We start from the raw sequence: 17,322 nt of genomic DNA, 5'->3' as shown, positions 1-17,322 counted from the left end.
AACGTCGGAATGCTTAAACCTACCCAAGCGATTCTGAGATTGTTTTCTCGTGACACATTGGGCTTCATGTTCGTGGTAAAATTTGGTCGATATATTCAGTGTTTATTGGTGAAAAATTGCAAAATGTAGAGAAAATTTTGAAAAAATTGCATTTTTCAGAATTGAAATGCATCTGCTTGTAAAACAGACGGTTATACCACCCAAAATAGTTACTAGTTCACATTTCCCATATGTCTACTTTAGATTGGCATCGTTTTTTGAACATTATTTTATTTTTCTTGGACGTTACAAGGCTTAGAACATAAACAGCAATTTCTCATATTTTTAAGAAAATTTCAAAAGCCCTTTTTTTAAGGTACCTCTTGAGTTCTGAAGTGGCTTTGTGGGGCCTATGTATTAGAAACCCTGATAAAACACCCCATTTTAAAAACTAGACCCCTCAAAGTATTCAAAACAGCATTTAGAAAGTTTTTTAACCCTTCAGGCATTTCACAGTAATTAAAGCAAAGTGGAGGTGAAATTTGCAAATTTCATTTTTCTTGCTGAATTTCAATTTTATTCATTTTTTTTCTGTAACACAGAAGGTTTTACCAGAGAAACACTACTAAATATGTATTGTCCAGATTCTGACGTTTTTAGAAATGTCCCACATGTGGCCCTACTGCGCTCGTGGACTAAAACACAAGCCCTAGAAGCAAAGAAGCACCTAGTGCATTTTGAGTCCTCTTTTTTATTAGAATATATTTTAGGCAGCATGCCAGGTTTGAAGAGGTGTTGAGGTGCCAAAACAGTAGGAATCCCCCAATAGTGACACCATTTTGGAAACTACACCCCTCAAGGAATTCACTTATGGTTGTTGTTACCATTTTGACCGCACAGTTTTTTCACAGCACGTATTTGAATTGGGCTGTGAAATGAAAAAAATGTCATTTTTTCCAATAAAATGTCATTTGTGATCAAAATTTCTTATTTTCACAGGGAAAAAAATACCCCATTTTGTTGCCCAATTTGTCCTTAGTGTGGCAATACCCCATTTGTGGTGATAAACTGCCGTTTGGGCCCATGGGAAGGCTCAGAAGGAAAGGAGCGCTATATGTTTGTTGGAGTCCAGATTTTGCTGGATTGGTTTTCGGGTGCCATGTCGCATTTGCAGAGCCTCAGAGGTATCAAAGCAATGGAAACTCACCAAAAGTGACCCCATTTTGGAAACTACACCCCTCAAGGAATTAATTTATGGTGGTTGTTAGCATTTTGACCACACAGTTTTTTCACAGCACCTATTTCAATTGGGCTGTGACATTAAAAAAAATGACATTTTTTCCAATAAGATGTAATTTTTTATCAAAATTTCTTATTTTCACAGGGAACAAAATACTCAATTTTGTTACCCAATTTCTCCTGAGTGCAGCAATACCCCATTTGTGGCAATAAACTGCCGTTTGGGCCCATGGGAGGCCTCAGAAGGGAAGGAGCGCTGTGTGTTCTTTGGAGTACAGATTTTGCTGGTTTGGTTTTCGGTTGCCATGTCGCATTTGCAGAGCCCCAGAGGTATCAAAGCAACGGAAACCCATCAGTGGTGACCCCATTTTGGAAACTATACCCCTCAAGGAATTCATTTATGGGTAATGTGACCTTTTAGACCCCATAGTTTCTTCACAGAACTTATTTGAATTGGGCTGGGAATGAAAACAAAATTATTTTTTTCAAATAATATATAGTTTTGGCTGAAAATGTCTTATTTTCACAAGAAACAAAATACCCCATTCTGTTGCGCAATTTGTTCTGAGTGCCGCAATACCCCATTTGTTGTGATAAACTGCCGTTTGGGCCCATGGGAGGGCTCAGAAGGAAAGGACCACCATTTGGCCTACTGGGGATTTTCTAGTGCGAAGTCATGTATGCAGAAGCACCTGAGGTACCAGTACAGTTGAAACCCGCAAGAAGTGACCCCGTTTTAATAACTACACCCTTAAGGCATTCATCTAGAGGTGTAGTGAGCATTTTGACCAGAGACCTACACCCCATAAACTGTAATGTGGGTTCTCCCGGGTATGGCAATACCCTACATGTGGCTGTTATCAGCTGCCTGGACACACAGCAGGGCTCAGAGGGGAAAGACGAGGGGGGATAAGCTGTGCGGAGTGCATCAGGGTAAGTAAAATTGGGGTAAATTATAAACCAAGGGATGTATGATAAATTTTAAAACTGACTTTCATACAGAGCTCTGGTTATTCGGGACACGTGTCACATTGATATATTGTGTCATCCCTTATAGCAGACTTTGCACCTCTCATCCCTTATCGCCCTCTTATAGCAGACTTTGCACCTCTTTTGACTTTTTCCCTTCTTGCCAGTTTGGGGAACTTCCCCTGGAAAGTGTTGCCGCCCTGGTACGATGCGTGTGGCCCCGCTTCCAGAAGTACTGGGTGCCCCCCCTTCTTGGTCCCCAAAGATTAGTTTCTTGATAATCACCTCTTGAAATTCCAGGAAAGTTCCCGTCTGGCCTGCACATCGACGTAGCACGTACGCATTGTACAATGCCATCTGTATGATGTGCCCGGCCAGCTTCTTATACCACACCGCATGGCGCTGTAGGGCTTCAGGATTTGATCTGACAAGTCCACACCTCCCATGTACCTATTGTAGTCCAGGATGCAGTCTGGTTTGGGGGTGGCCTTTCCTTCATATAGCCTAAACCTGTAGGTATACCCGGATGCACTCTCGCAGCTTATACATCTTCACACCATACCTTGCCCTCTTACCCGGCAGGTACTCGCGGAATTGAACCCTCCCTTTAAAATGTACCAGGGACTCATCAATAGAAATACACTTCTCGGGGGTGAATGCTTGGGAAAACCGGGCACTGGAACGGTCTAATAGGGGTCTCCGTTTATACAAACGGTCAAAACTGGGGTCATCTCGGGGTGGGCACGGCTCATTATCAGTATAATGTAAGAAGCGAAGTATTGCCTCATTTATTTATTTTTTTAGGTTCCAGTTCAGTTCTGAAGTTGCTTTGAGGGGCCCATATATTAGAAACCCCTATCAAATACGCCATTTTAGAAACTAGACCCCTCAAAGTATTCACAACAGCATTTAGAAAGTTTATGAACCCTTTAGGTGTTTCACAGAAATTTAGAGCAAAGTAGAGGTGAAATTTACATATTTTTTTTGTCAGAAAATCCTCTTTATACCATTTTTTTTTTTATAACACAAAAGGATTTATCAGAGAAACACAACTTAATACGTATTGCCCAGATTCTGCAGTTTTGAGAAATATCCCACATGTGGCCCTAGTGCGGTAATGGACTGAAGCACTGGCCTCCGAAGCAAAGGAGCACCTAGTGGATTTTGAGGCCTCTTTTTTATTAGGCACCATGTCCGGTTTGAAGAGGTCTTGTGGTGCCAAAACATTGGGAACCCCCCAAAAGTGTCCCCAATTTGGAAACTAAACCCCTTGAGGAATGCATTGTAGTTTTTTTGGGGTGCATGCAGCTTTTTGATCAGTTTTTATTCTATTTTTAGGTGGCGTGGTGACTAATAAACAGCAATTTTACTATTGTTTTTTTATTCTTCTTTTTTTTTTTACTGCGTGCACCGTGCGCTATAAATGACATATTCACTTTAGTCTGCGGGGCGATACGATTACGGCGATTCCAGATGTTTATAGTTTTTTTTTATGTCTTATGGCGTTTGCACAATAAAATACGTTTTGTAAACAATCATTTACTTTTTGTGTTGCCTTATTCTAAGAGCCATAACGTTTTTATTTTTCAATCAATAAAGCCGTGCGAGGACTTATTTTTTGCGTAACGAACTGTAGTTTCGATCAGTACCATTTTTCGGTACATGCGACTATTTGATCTCTTTTTATTCCATTTTTTGGGAGGTGAAGTGACCAAACAATTGTGATTGTGGTTCGGTTTATTATTATTTTCCTTTACGGCGTTCACCGTGCGGGATAAATAACGAAATAATTTTGTAGTTCAGGCCGTTATGGACGCGGCGATACCAATTATGTACATTTTATTTGTTTGTTTATAGATTTTTATTAATAATAAATGACTGATAAGGGAAAAAGGGGGATTTTTACTTTTAATACTTTTTAAAACTTTTATTTTCTTATTTTTACACAACTTCTTTTAACTTTTTTTTACTGTATTACTTTGTCCCACTAGGGGACTCGAGGGCAGGAGGCCCTGATCGCAATTCTAATACACTGCACTACATGCGTAGTGCAGTGTATTAGAACTGTCAGCTACTCACTGACAGCAAGCATAGTGGGTCCTGACGTTGTCAGGACCCACTAGGCTTCCGTCTATGGCATAGCCGGACGCCATTGTTTGGTGTCCGGTTGCCATAGTCACCATCGCCGGTCGCTATCGCGTAGCAGGCCGGCGATGGCAGCTTAACCCCTAAAAAGCCGCGATCTCTATAGAATGCGGCTTTTAAGGGGTTAATCAGCGGGGACACAGCGATCGGTCCCCGCTGTAGGAGCTGTGACAGCTGCTGAACAAGACAGCAGCTGTCACAGCTCCTGTATGTGTCGGGAGAACGGCCGAAACGGCCGTTACTCCCGAGACGTACTATTCAGTCATGGAGCGCGAACGATACAGCTGCCATGACGTAATAGTACGTCCAGGAGCGGGAAGGGGTTAACCTTAAAAATTAGGCATATGGAAGCGATTTCATGATATGTTTAGGATGGTAGCTATCGAACCTCAATAGTGTATTCGTTGCAGTAGGCTTTCGATAGCCCCTCGTCTGCAGTTGCACCTCCTTTTATAGTTACGTACACATCTAGAAATTCTATTTCTTGATCCCCGAACTTGTAAGTACAGTTCATATTTATATTATTGCTATTGAGGTAGTTTACAAATTGTGAAAATTCATACCGATGTCCCGGACCACACTATGAATATTTCATTAATATAGCGTAAAAAAAGTTGTAAATGTTTAGCAAATGGGTTGCTTAACCCCTTCCCGCATTTTCATGTACATGCACGTCGGGAATGCAGTCTGTTTGCGAATTCCCATGTGCATGTATCAATGCGATTGCCGGTTGCCAACTGGTTGCCATGGCAGCTGGGGGTCTAACAAAGACCCCCTGGCCTGCCCTGGCTGTATGCCAGAGGCACGGCCTAATAGATTGCCTGTCAGTTTTACACTGACAGGCAATAATGCTTTGGTATACTAAGTATACCAAAGCATTATATCTGCGATCAGAAGATCGCTTGCTGAAATCCACTAGTGGGACTTAACAAAAAAAAAAAACAAAAAAAAAAAAATTATAAATAGTCAAAGTTTTTGAAAATATATTAAAAAAAACTTGAAAAGTAAAAGTAAAATAAAAACAATTTTCTCCTTTAAAAAGTGGTTTTATTTAATAAAAGTATAAAAAAAAACATTAAAACAACACCTTTATATAGTATTGATGCAATCGTAACGACACAAAGAATAAAGATAACACATTAATTCAACTGTATAGTGAATGCCGATAAAAAAACGACAAAATCACTTTTTTTCTCCATTCCCCTGCCAAAAAAATATAATAAAAGTTAATCAATACGTCCCATGCACCCCAAAATATTAATGATGAAAACTACACCTTGTCCCGCAAAAACAAGCCCTCATATGGCGACATCAACGGAAAAATAATAAAGTTACTGCTCTTGGAAAGCGGTTATGCAAAAACGTACTATTTTTGTTTAAAAGGTTTCTTATTGTGCAAACGTAGTAAAACATAAAAAACCTATACATATGTGGTATCGTCGTAATCGTACCGACCCATAGAATAAAGGTAAAATGGTATTTATACCGCATAGTGAACAGCGTAAATTTTAAGTGCAAAAAAACAATTCAGGAATAGCGTTTTTTTTCATTTCCCTTCCCCAAAAAGTTAATAAAAGTTAATCAATATAATATATGCAACAAAAAATGGTGCCATTGAAAAACACAACCCGTCTTGCAAACAACAAGCCCTCATACGCCTATATGTTGATGGAAAAATAAAAAAGTTATAGCTCTTGGGATGTGAAGAAGAGAAAAATAAAAAAGAATGCTTGGTCATTAAGGCCAAAATAGGCCTGGTCGTTAAGGGGTTAAAGTGTAAATAAATTTTTTTCTTCCAATTCATCAAGAAATAGATTTGCAAAAGTAGAGGCCACAGGGGTCCCCATAGCCGTTCCGGCTATTTGATGATACCACATGCCATCGAATTGGAAGGAATTGTGATCCAACACAAATTGTAGTGCCTCACGGATATACTCTGTAAAGGAAGGCTCCCCTAGCTAACTTGAAGTGTCGTCGCCAGCCAAAATCCATCAAAATGGTCAGGAAATCTTTTGTATCTTGTAAATAAGATGGTATATTCTTCAATAATGGATGTAACACTCGGTCCAAATAGCGAGAGAGTGGCTCAGTAACTGAACCAATCGCTGCCACTATAGGACGTCCCGGGGGACAGGTGATAGATTTATGCACCTTAGGGATAAAATACCAATATGCTTTCTTGGGGAGTGGAATAAATAATCTCTCTGTAAATCGTTCAGAAAAAGAACCCCCTTCAACCCCCTTTCTTAACAATGATCTCAATATCCCCAGATAAGCAGTCGTGGGATCCTTTTTCAACATTTGATACACTGTACAGTCATCTGAATGTATCGCTAGAATTTTTTTCGTATTTAAGTGATTACACATTGTTTTCATTTTTTTCACAAGTCAGGAAATATTATAAATTAGACTCTAATTTATAACATTTCCATGTGTTGGCCACTAGAGGGAGCAGTTCCCAAAATTGCAGCATGGTCACTGTGGTAAAGCAACCTCATTGATGTATGCTGCAAATTTGGGGTGGACACACTCTCCTCTAGTGTCCTCACACAATCCCCCCTCCCTTCTTCTGGCTAGTGCCAGGAGAAGGAAGGGTTTCAATGTGTTCAAACCTCCTACACTGTGTGCCGCCATTTTCTGAGCGACTGCACAGTGCTAGGAGGATTATATACAGGGCTCAGCAGACAATATCACACGAACACACACGAACATAAATTACCTGCTCCGCCTCCGCTGGTCTACGCTCCTCTTCCTTGTGCCTTCGCTTCGTTGAACATATGGCCGGAAGCCGCGGCTGGAAGTTGTCATCTTACTGTCCGGCAACGGCTTCCGGTCCACATGAAAATGGCGCCAGATTTTGCTCTACGAATGAGCTTCGTTTTGGTCTGTGTGGGAGCGGCGCATGCGCCGTTCCCACACAGATGGCACACGCAACTGAGAATGGAATGGCTCCCGTTCACATTCTCTATGGGGTTGTATGTGCCGTATTACATCTCTGTATGTGTCGTTAATCGACACATACAGAGATGAAAAAAAAAAAATGGCAGCCCCCATAGAGAAGTAAAAGTCAGAAAACATTAAAAAGTAAAACATGAGAACACAATTAAATAACATTTTTGAAAATATATTAAAAGCAATATGATAAAAAAAATTCATGACACCTTCCCTTTAAGTGCTTTTCTTTCGTCAACTGACAAATTGGGAATGGGTATATTAAAGCTTTTACATCTCGTGTCACCTCTTTTATAAACATATCCAAAGGTGAACCGGCAGGCAAGGGAGGATTGACAGTGGATGGGATTCCACCTAAAAATCTTTCACCACCACATGCATCTTGATCACAATCCAATTTATCTATCGTAATATCCATCAATTTATGTAACAACTTTCTGTCATCTTCCGTGAAGTTATCACTAAGACTAAAACCCAAACTGCTAACGTTAACCTTTTGTTCCCCTACAGCAGCATCTCTTATTGGAGATTTATTAGAGAATATTTGATGTAAATTCATTTTTCGTACTGATTTGTATAGGCCTACTTCAAACTTGGTGTAATCAAATTCTGTATCAATGCAATAATTTAAGCCTTTTGACAGTAAGGAAATACAATCATGTGTCTGTATCAAATCTGTAAGATTAATTACAGTAGCTTCGGAAACAATATTGGGATCAGACCAAAAGGAAGTTATCAGAAGCACAATCTCCTTGTAATGTCCGTGGCTGCGGGCTGTTAGCTCCAACCTTCCCCTGACAGCCGCAGCCACGAGTCGGCAAGCGCTGGCCCCAGCTGTACCCAACACCTGCAACTCCTCTTTGAGATTGCATTGTGCAAAAAACACATCCACACGACCTGCGATCAAAGCAGCCGAATCCAATGAAGCCAGATCCTCCTCAGTATCTGCAGGATTATTTTCCATCTTTGCTGATTCTTTTAGGTGTGCTCAAGCCTTTGCACTGACAATGGTATTCAGAAAAATGAAGGAGGCTGGCACTACCTGATTCAAACAGAACGATCGTCCTGTATAGAGGTTTTTTCTGGCATGTGATCATTTATAGAGTCGGCTTATGCTCATCGACAAGTATAGCACGTTTGTTTGAATAGATAAAGTAGAGAAATCGAGGCACTCACCGTTGGTTGCAATAAACTTCTTTCATTCACTGATCATGGTCTGAGAGATGTGGGGTAAGCCTACGGCCGTTTCGCTTTAACACACACTTTTTCAAGGCCCTGGCTCACACATGACTATAATCCAACATATACGAGAGAGTAATGACCATGACTTTCGTTGTATGCGATTGACACGGATTATCCAACTAAAATTGACATCGTCCGGGGGAGATAGACATCAGAAACTTTAAAAAAAAAAAAAGAAGCTGAAATTATAAAAACGAAGGCACTAGGACCGCTCGGTCTGAATGATCGTAATGATCTTAGTGCCTTCTTGATATAGATGTAACTATGTAAAAAATTCATACGTCATCTGTTATTTGTATACTCTATTGTGCCTACCTGATTTGTAAAAATGTGCATTTCTCTTTGCTATTTTGAATGTAAAAGGATATTCTGTATACTCATATGTGAGCAGGGTATATATTGAGCAAAGAGAGGAAGTGATGCCAGGGCCTTGAAAAAGCGTGTGCTAACGCGAAACTCCACATCTCTCAGGCCATGATCAGTGAATAAAAGAAATTTATTGCAACCAACGGTGAGTTCCTCGATTTTTCTACTTTATCTATTCAAAGCAAACGTGCTGTACTTGTCTGAGCACCCCGGGGGCAATCATAAGCCGACTCTATACATGATCACATGCCAGAAAAAAACTTCTATACAGGACGATCGCTCTGTTTGAACCCGGTAGTGCCAGTCTCCTTAATTTCCTCGTTTTTCTGATCATCAATACCGGATAACATCAAACGCCTCACCAAAGAGAAGCAGTTCCAGCCATCATATTAGGGGTGAGTTAGTTAAATGTTTGACCAAGTATAGCAGGCTCATTTTTAAGTTGATAGTTTTGAAAAAAGGTTCCCCCACCCCTGTACTAGATATTTAATAACGAGCCAATATTAAAAAAGCTCAAAATGGCAGTGTAGTTGCCTCACCCTGCTCTTAAAACATGGAAAATATCAGGAATCGCTGAACTTTCTATTTTCTTACTGAACTGTGACATATCACCAAAATAATAAAACATAGGCTCACCAACATGTTGCAGGTTGTGGTTACTCTTGCAAGCAGCATTGCCATAAAGTAATCCATTACATATAATAGCTGGGCAAGGCTGGGAGTATTAATCTCTTCCTATCAGTCCAAAATTAATGATATCCCTGTTAGCGTCATAAAGATTTTGGTGCATCTTGCATGACCTGTTTTTCCCTTTCTTATACCACTTCTGATTTGCCTTATTTTGCATTAGAATTCTGTGCCTGTTTTTTGGCGCATTTTTGGCACACGTCCCATTTTAAGTCCCTCCCTTTTATAATCCACCACACCTCTTTCACACTTAACCACGCCTCCTTTTCAGAACACTTTTATAAATTGTCTAGGCAGAAGCATACATCAAAATTGCACCAAACTGCCAATTTGCACGAAAATTTGGTGCATTTTTCAACACTTTCTAGACACACTTGTAAATCTGCCCCAATGTGTTTAGAACCTCTCCATGGTATAGACACCCCTCTTATATAGGCTGTGAGTAGGATGGCCTAAGCATTCTGCATTAAAGGGGTTGTCCGGACATGGGGCTTTTTTTCATACTGATGACCTATCCAGTATGATCAGTGGCGGAGAATAGGAGCAAAGATTCAGTACCGCAGCACGGCCGCTATACAGTGAACGGAGCCACCTGCTTCCAGCACTGACCATTGCATAACATCCGGTGCACGGAGGCAGCCAGAACAGCTGATTGGTGTGGGGTCCGGGTGTCGGACTCCCACCGATCATGTACTGATAACCTAAACTATGGATAGGTCATCAGTATGACAAACTGCTCCATGTCTGGACAACCCCTTTAAAGAGGACCTGTCGTGTTTTTTTTTTGTTTTTTTTAAGCCACATACCTCCCCTTATTCCCCATTGTCCCGCTACAGCCCCGGCTCCGATTGGCGCCTAATTTTCTAATTTTAAGTAAAGGTACAGAGAGGAGAGTCCTAATCTCTCCTCAGTAGCCGTTACCTCCTGCATCACTGTGACGCTGTCCAATCAGAGTGGGTCTTCTGCATTACTATGAGGCTGTCCGTTCTGATTAGACAACGTCACAGTGATTCAGGAGGCAACACCTACTGAGGAAGGATGAGGTCCCCTCCCTGTACTTTTACTCAAAATTAGCAAATTAAGTGCCAAGCAGAGGGCTAAAAAAATAAATTACCACACTGAAAAAGAGGGGATGCCAGGAATATGGGGAGGTATGTCGTAGAAAAACAAAACAAAAAAAAACATGACAAGTCCTATTTAAAGGGAACCTGTTACCAGCATTTCACCTATTGAAGTCTTCTCACCCCTTGCTGGCCGCTGCTGTCAAAAGTTTATTGCCGTTATCGCCTTGCCTATACTCCTTCGACTGTAAATAACGGTCTGCAAACATTTCGCACCTTTTATGGTAATAATCTGTCAGTCTCGTTCGTTCCTCTTCTTATGTCCGTCCACCACCAAAAACTGTCCGGCCCTGAATTGCGAAATCTTGTCTGAGATAGCGTACATCCGCCCGTCATGTATGTTCCAACACCCTTACCGGCTTAGTCTGGGCCTCAAAGTTAGAAACTGCGCATGTGCCGCTATGTTGTTCCGTTGTACGCCCGCACGCCAGAACAGGTCATCGATATGCAAGCGCAGAGTTTTCTGTGTGCTGGGGGGAGGCAAAGAGCTGTCAATCAAAAGTAAGGAGGCGGGGTTAACTCGGAAAGGCTTGCGGCATGAAGATATGACTTTTAATATTAGCATGCAGTGCAGGAACACTAAAAAAACTGAATACTAAAGATACAGAGCCTACTTAGAAGATTAATTATAGGTTACATAAAAATTATTTTTCACCCGCTACCACCAGGTATTGCTGGTTCAGTAGGTGAGATGCTGGTGACCGGTTCCCTTTAAGCTCCAGGTGTTCTCCCTTCTTGTCAAATGTGCTGTACATCTGAAAGCCGTGGAGATAGTCATCAATAATAAGAGCAGGTACATTTAAAAATAATACAAATAAATCACATCATTCATCTTTATTGGGTTGTATATCCAACCTCCCGTCACACTGGCGCTCATAAGAGCCACTCTTGAATTCCTAACCTCCCACTTACAGATTCCTGTGATCCCTGGAACTTTAACTATTCATGGGATAGATATTCAGACAGATTCATTCCCAGTTCTTTAGGAACCATTACTGTAGTGCCCCATTCTCGACTACCTGATAAGATAAGGATACCTTCAAATCTCTTGTGCATGACTGTAGCAAAGAAAGTCTTAACCCACAGAAATGTATAATTGAGGCAACATGCCTTACCAGCCAAAATGTTATATTTAGCCAAAATTATTTCCCCTCTCCTCTATTTTCCTTGACTGTGAAACCTCTGGCTGCAAAATCTGACAAACGCACGATACATAAAAAAACTCTTCCTCTATGTAGACCATAGTCCATTATATAAAAAAAAAATATTGTAATCAAATTTCACACTATAAAAGGCAGAATAACTGTAATAAATGCCATTTACTCATTAAAATGGAATGTATTAATGTATATCATTAGCTTTAGTATCTAGATCAGATCACTTTGAACAAATGAATGACATTTTTTCAATCTTTCCTTCAATCCAAAGTATTTACGTGAATAAAGCTCATACACTCCTAAAGCAAGATGATTCTTCTACCCATAATGCAATTTGTCCTTTACCATGCTTCCACCTATATATGTACTAGGGTCCTCAAATGCATAGATGCTGTTACTGTCTTTGTATGGAATAGTAAATGTGCCAAAGTAGCTGTGAAGTTTCTTTCTGCCCTTTGGGATGAAGGGGAAGTGACCTTGCCTGACATAACCGCTTACTACTTTGGTAGTCAACCCGCCTATCTGCGCCTCTTACTCTGTATAAATCACTAGTACTCTGTATACATAACTATTGTACAACTAGTAAAAATGCATCATATCCTCTATCAAGCCCTACTCATTGACTAACTCTCTTATGATATGATCACCTATTTTAACTTAAACTTTTGTTATTATTTTCATCAGTTCTCAGCTCTCCGCTTAATACCCTACTACCCCACGTTAAGATATACAGATATAGCCAAGTTTATACTGACTCTGATAACTTGTGATATCACACAAAAAAGCCATTGAAAAAGTAAAATTAAAGTTTCTTGCCACTGTGTATTTAATGCGTTAAGAGTCAAGATAAAGTTGGCTACATCTGTAGTTTTTTTCCTTAGCTCCTGGGAGAACTTCAATTGCCTTCAAAATAAAAGTTGGCCTAACAAATCAAGTTTGAAGCGTTTTGAATGACCTTGTTACATAGTTGATAAGGTTAAAAAAACACACAGGCGCATCAAGTCCAACCTGTAATCCTATATTGCCAATTGCCTCATTGGGGAAATATTCCTCCCCGACTTAAGATATGCCAATCATAATAAATCCCTGGATCACCATCTCATCTCTAGAATCTAGTACTCATAACCTGTAATATTATATTTTTCAAGAAAGGCATCCAAGCCCTTCTTGAACTTACTCAATGAATGAACCATCACAACAACCTATGGCAGATAGTTAAAGGGGTTGTCCACTACCGGACAACTGATGACTTATCCACAGGTCATCAGTATATGATCGGTCGGGGTCCGACACCAGGACCCTGCACAGAGCAGCTGCCTCCGGACACCGGATGACCATGCCAGAAGCAGATGGCTACGGTGTACTGCAGTACAGCAGCTCTGCTCACATTCAAGTGAATAGAAGATCTGCAGTTCGACAGCACGACCGCTATGCAATGTACGGAGCCAACTGCTTCAGGACCCGCACCGATGACCTATCTGATGGATAGGTCATCAGTTGACCGGTAGTGCACAGCCCCCTTTAAACTGAACAAAGAAATGCCAGTCCCTCCCAGAGTTGAAATAGAGAGACTGGTGAAGATTTTAGATTCAGTGGCAGTCTGTCATAACGGACCAGTAACAATAGCCCATTGCCACCAGCCAGATACCACACTAACAGACTGCCGGTTCAGTTGACATGGAAGCACGTTGGAGTAAAATTCATGTATAGGATTAGGGATCACTAGGATCACAAAGGGCTATAGGGGAAAGGTTCCTGAGCAGTATCTCTGATTTCCACTATAGAAAAAATATTCAGGGCTCATGCAGGGTCTGTAAATTAGCAAAGGAAGGTTAATCCTGCATGAATAGCAACAATGTGATTTGAATGCGCCAATTGCACTGTGCACTGCAGTCTGGGACAATCTCCTGCAACTTCGTCTGACTTCCAAACACTACAGCTGTGACCGTATTAAAAAAGAAGTCCCAGATACAATGTTGTCTACTTCATATATGTTAACTTCCTATCTAATAAATGAGTAGCCTTAGATTATGCAACTTCACACTAGAGTTTAGGCAAGTGACCTTAAACATGGCACTAAATTGGCATCCCCTTAGCACAAGAAGACATTCAGTTTTGATTTTCTTTGGGCTATTAGTTTTGTGTAGTTCAATTTTTTTTTTTACATGTTTCTACATATAAAAATGAAATACCTAAATTGTAGATGTAATAATCTATAGGTATCCATTTATTGTCACAATGTCCAATAAAGTAATGGTGGAAATTACATTAAACTACACTCTCCCCTAAGCAGTCTGAATCATGCAAACCACCCCAGGCTAGAATAATACAGTTTCATGTAGAATATATCTAATGCAGAAATAAAGGACCCTCTCTCTCAAGGTTATGACCCTGTTAGGTGTAATCTATAGGTTTCTCCTCATTTATATTTTGTGTTTTGCAGTTAGCAAAAGCTATTCAAGAGCATCCAGTTGTGCTGCTGCCAAGTCATCGGAGCTATGTTGACTTCTTGTTGATATCATACATTTTGTTCACTTATGACTTGGCCATTCCAGTCATTGCTGCAGGCGAAGGTAACTACATCTTGCATACTTTGTCTGTTTTTGGTGACATCATTTGGTGTAGGGTCCCTTTTTTTTGCAAAACAGCTGTTTGTGAATGAATCCTAAATGTTTTAGAGTTCATAAATTCTTCTGAAACTGGAAACCATTATTATATAGTGTTAACCCCTAGCCACCGTAGATAGTCTTCATGTTTTCATTCTGTTTTTTTCCTCCCCACATTCCAAGTGCCATAACTTTTTTATTTTGAAGTCAATACTACCATATGAGGGCTTGTTTATAGCAGGACAAGTTGTATTTTCTTACGCCACCATTTATTGTACCATATTTTGTACTGGGAAACTGGTAAAAAAAAGTGTTTGTAGAATGGAATGGGGAAAAAAACAGCTATTTTTTGTTTTTACGGCGTTCACATGCGGTTAAAACAGAGTGTTAACTTTCCGCGGGTCAATACAATTACTGTGATATCAAATTTATATTGTTTATGTTTTACTACTTTTAAAATGAAAACACTAATTGTTAAAAACATAATGGCTTTTTGTCGCAACATTCAGAGACCCATAACATATTTTTATTTTTCCGTTGATTGAACTGTTTGCGAACTTGTTGTTTGCGGGATGTGCTGTCGTTTTTATTGTTACCATTTTGGAGTACTTTAGATTTTTTGATCACATTTAATTAAATTTTTTAGAAGGAACGGAACGGTGACCAAAAAACCCAGCATTTTTGTATGGTGTACACTGGGGCCTCCCCTCTATGATTTCCATATGTCCTGAGACAACCTCATTATGTTTGAAGAACTAAGAGGATAAAGAACAGACAGCTTTTAAACATTTAAGGACTTAAGAAAATGAGAAAATAGGATCGGTACCTAATAGATGAATTTGGAAACTTTAACCCCTTCCCGACATCCGCCGTATACATATACTGCGATGTCAGAAGGGGTTCCCGCAAACCGCAGTACAGTTACGTTGCGGTAATATTGCGGGCTCAGAAGTGGAGCCTGCAACATCACCGTCGGGTGTCAGATGTATATTACAACTGACACCCTATAGTAATGGCCAGGACCTCGAGCTAGTTGCCAATCCAGCCAATTAACCCCTCAGATGCTGCGCTCAATAGAGAACGCAGCATCTGAGGGGTTTTTACCCGACCGACACCCCTGCGGCGCCATCGCCGGGGTGCCGATGGTTGGTATGGCAACCGGAGGCCTAGTAATGCCTATGAGGACCCACCTCCATATGTACTGCAGTGTATTAGAATATTGCTTTAATTCCTGTGAAACGCCTAAATGATTAAGAAACTTTCTAAACACTGTTTTTTGAATACTTTGAGGGTTCAGTTTTTAAAATGTGGTGATTTATGGGGGTTTGTAAAGTATGAACTGAACTGATCCCTGAAAAAGTAGCCCTTTGAAATTTTCTTGAAAATGTCATAAATTGCTGCTAAAGTTCTAAGCCTTGTAACGTCCTAGAAAAATAAAAGGATGTTCAAAAAATGATGCCAACATAAAGTAGACATATGGGAAATGTTAACTAGTAACTATCTTGTGCGGCATTACTATGTTTTACAAGCAGATGCATTTAACTGTATAAAAAATTGTGTCTTTCACAATTAAATACTGAATGTAACAACCAAATTTTACCACTAACATAAAGTCCAATGTGTCACGAGATAGAATCTTAGAATCACTTGTATAGGTAAAAGCATTCCAAAGTTATAACCACATAAAGTGGCACATGACAGATTTGAAAAAAACTTGACTCTTTCAGGAAGGTCAAAACTGGCCGCAGCGGGAAGGGGTAAAAGTGAATATCCACTTTTTAACGTGATGTTTTTGGTCCAACATTTTTGCTGATTTAATTTCTTGCTATAAATCTCTAAATCCCCTGTATAGATGTATAGTAAATGATAAAATGTCTGCTTGCAGCCATCACTCGTGGGAACTTTCTGCATACAGTTTTAGTAGTCGGTAAGTTCAACAATAAGACAGTATGCAGTAAGCTCCTAAATTATTTCTAGTGGTTGCTGCAGGGACTAAGGATTTTGTCATTTAACTCTACATTAGGTCTGTGCAGGGGATTTCGAGCTATGTATCAGAAAAAATGGAGCTCAAAATGCTATAAAGATATATTATGAAATAACAGAACATAATTTTGGACTTATTTAAATTAAAACAAAACATAATGGGGGAGGACAGAATGGAGGGATGAAAATGATTGTGTTATGCTCTGTTCACACGGTGGGTTTTGTGTGGCGGGACCCGCTGCAAAATCTGCTGCGGAACTATTCCTGCCGTCGGCAGAAAGATATCTCGCTCCCATTGACATTAATGTGAGGTTCGGGCGGAATCCGCCCGAAGATCGAGCAAGGCAGGACCTAATAGGCTTAACTGTAAGATGAAAAATGACAGTTACAATACACTGCACTACATAAGTAGTGCAGTGTATTGTACAGGGGATCAGAAGACCAGATCTTCATGTCCCCTAGTAAGTGTGAAAAAAAAAAGTGAAAAAAGTTAATAAAAATGTTTAAGAAAAAGCAATAAACAGAAGTTTTAAGTATTAAAAACAATACTCGCCCTGTTTCCCTGATCAAGTGATTTTATAATTAGAAAAAACAAAAACATAATAGGTATCGCCGCGTTCGGAAAAGCCTGAACTATAAAAATATCATGTTATTTTTACCGCATGGTGAACACCGTAAAAAAATCCAATAAAAAACAATGACCGAATTTCTTTTTTTGGTCAATTTGTCTCAGAAAAGATGTAATAAAAAGTGATCAAAAAGTCGCAAGTATCCCAAAATGGTACCCACAAAAACTACAGTTCGTCACACAAAAAACAAGCCCTCCCACAGCGATAACTGAAAAATAAAAAAGCTATGGCTGTCAGAATATGGCGA

At 40.0% G+C, this 17,322-nt stretch overlaps 1 protein-coding gene across 3 annotated transcripts in view; it reads left to right on the top strand.

The window, feature by feature from the left end:
• LOC142761152 (dihydroxyacetone phosphate acyltransferase-like) overlaps window positions 1-17,322 on the top strand; it is a 200,574-nt gene that overhangs the window by 25,191 nt on the left and 158,061 nt on the right. For all 3 annotated transcript variants that reach the window (XR_012883524.1, XM_075864345.1, XM_075864346.1), the window contains one exon: window positions 14,301-14,430. Coding sequence is in view for 2 of the 3 variants with exons in the window: in XM_075864345.1 (XP_075720460.1) it covers window positions 14,301-14,430 (130 nt within the window). In the remaining variant the exon portion in view is untranslated. The remainder of the gene's footprint in view (window positions 1-14,300; window positions 14,431-17,322) is intronic.

The sequence above is a fragment of the Rhinoderma darwinii genome, chromosome 4, assembly GCF_050947455.1.
Source record: "Rhinoderma darwinii isolate aRhiDar2 chromosome 4, aRhiDar2.hap1, whole genome shotgun sequence".
In the NCBI taxonomy this organism is placed as follows: Eukaryota; Metazoa; Chordata; class Amphibia; order Anura; family Rhinodermatidae; genus Rhinoderma; species Rhinoderma darwinii.
The sequence above is the reverse complement of the archived record's forward strand: the minus strand, read 5'-3'. Positions and strand labels throughout refer to the sequence as shown.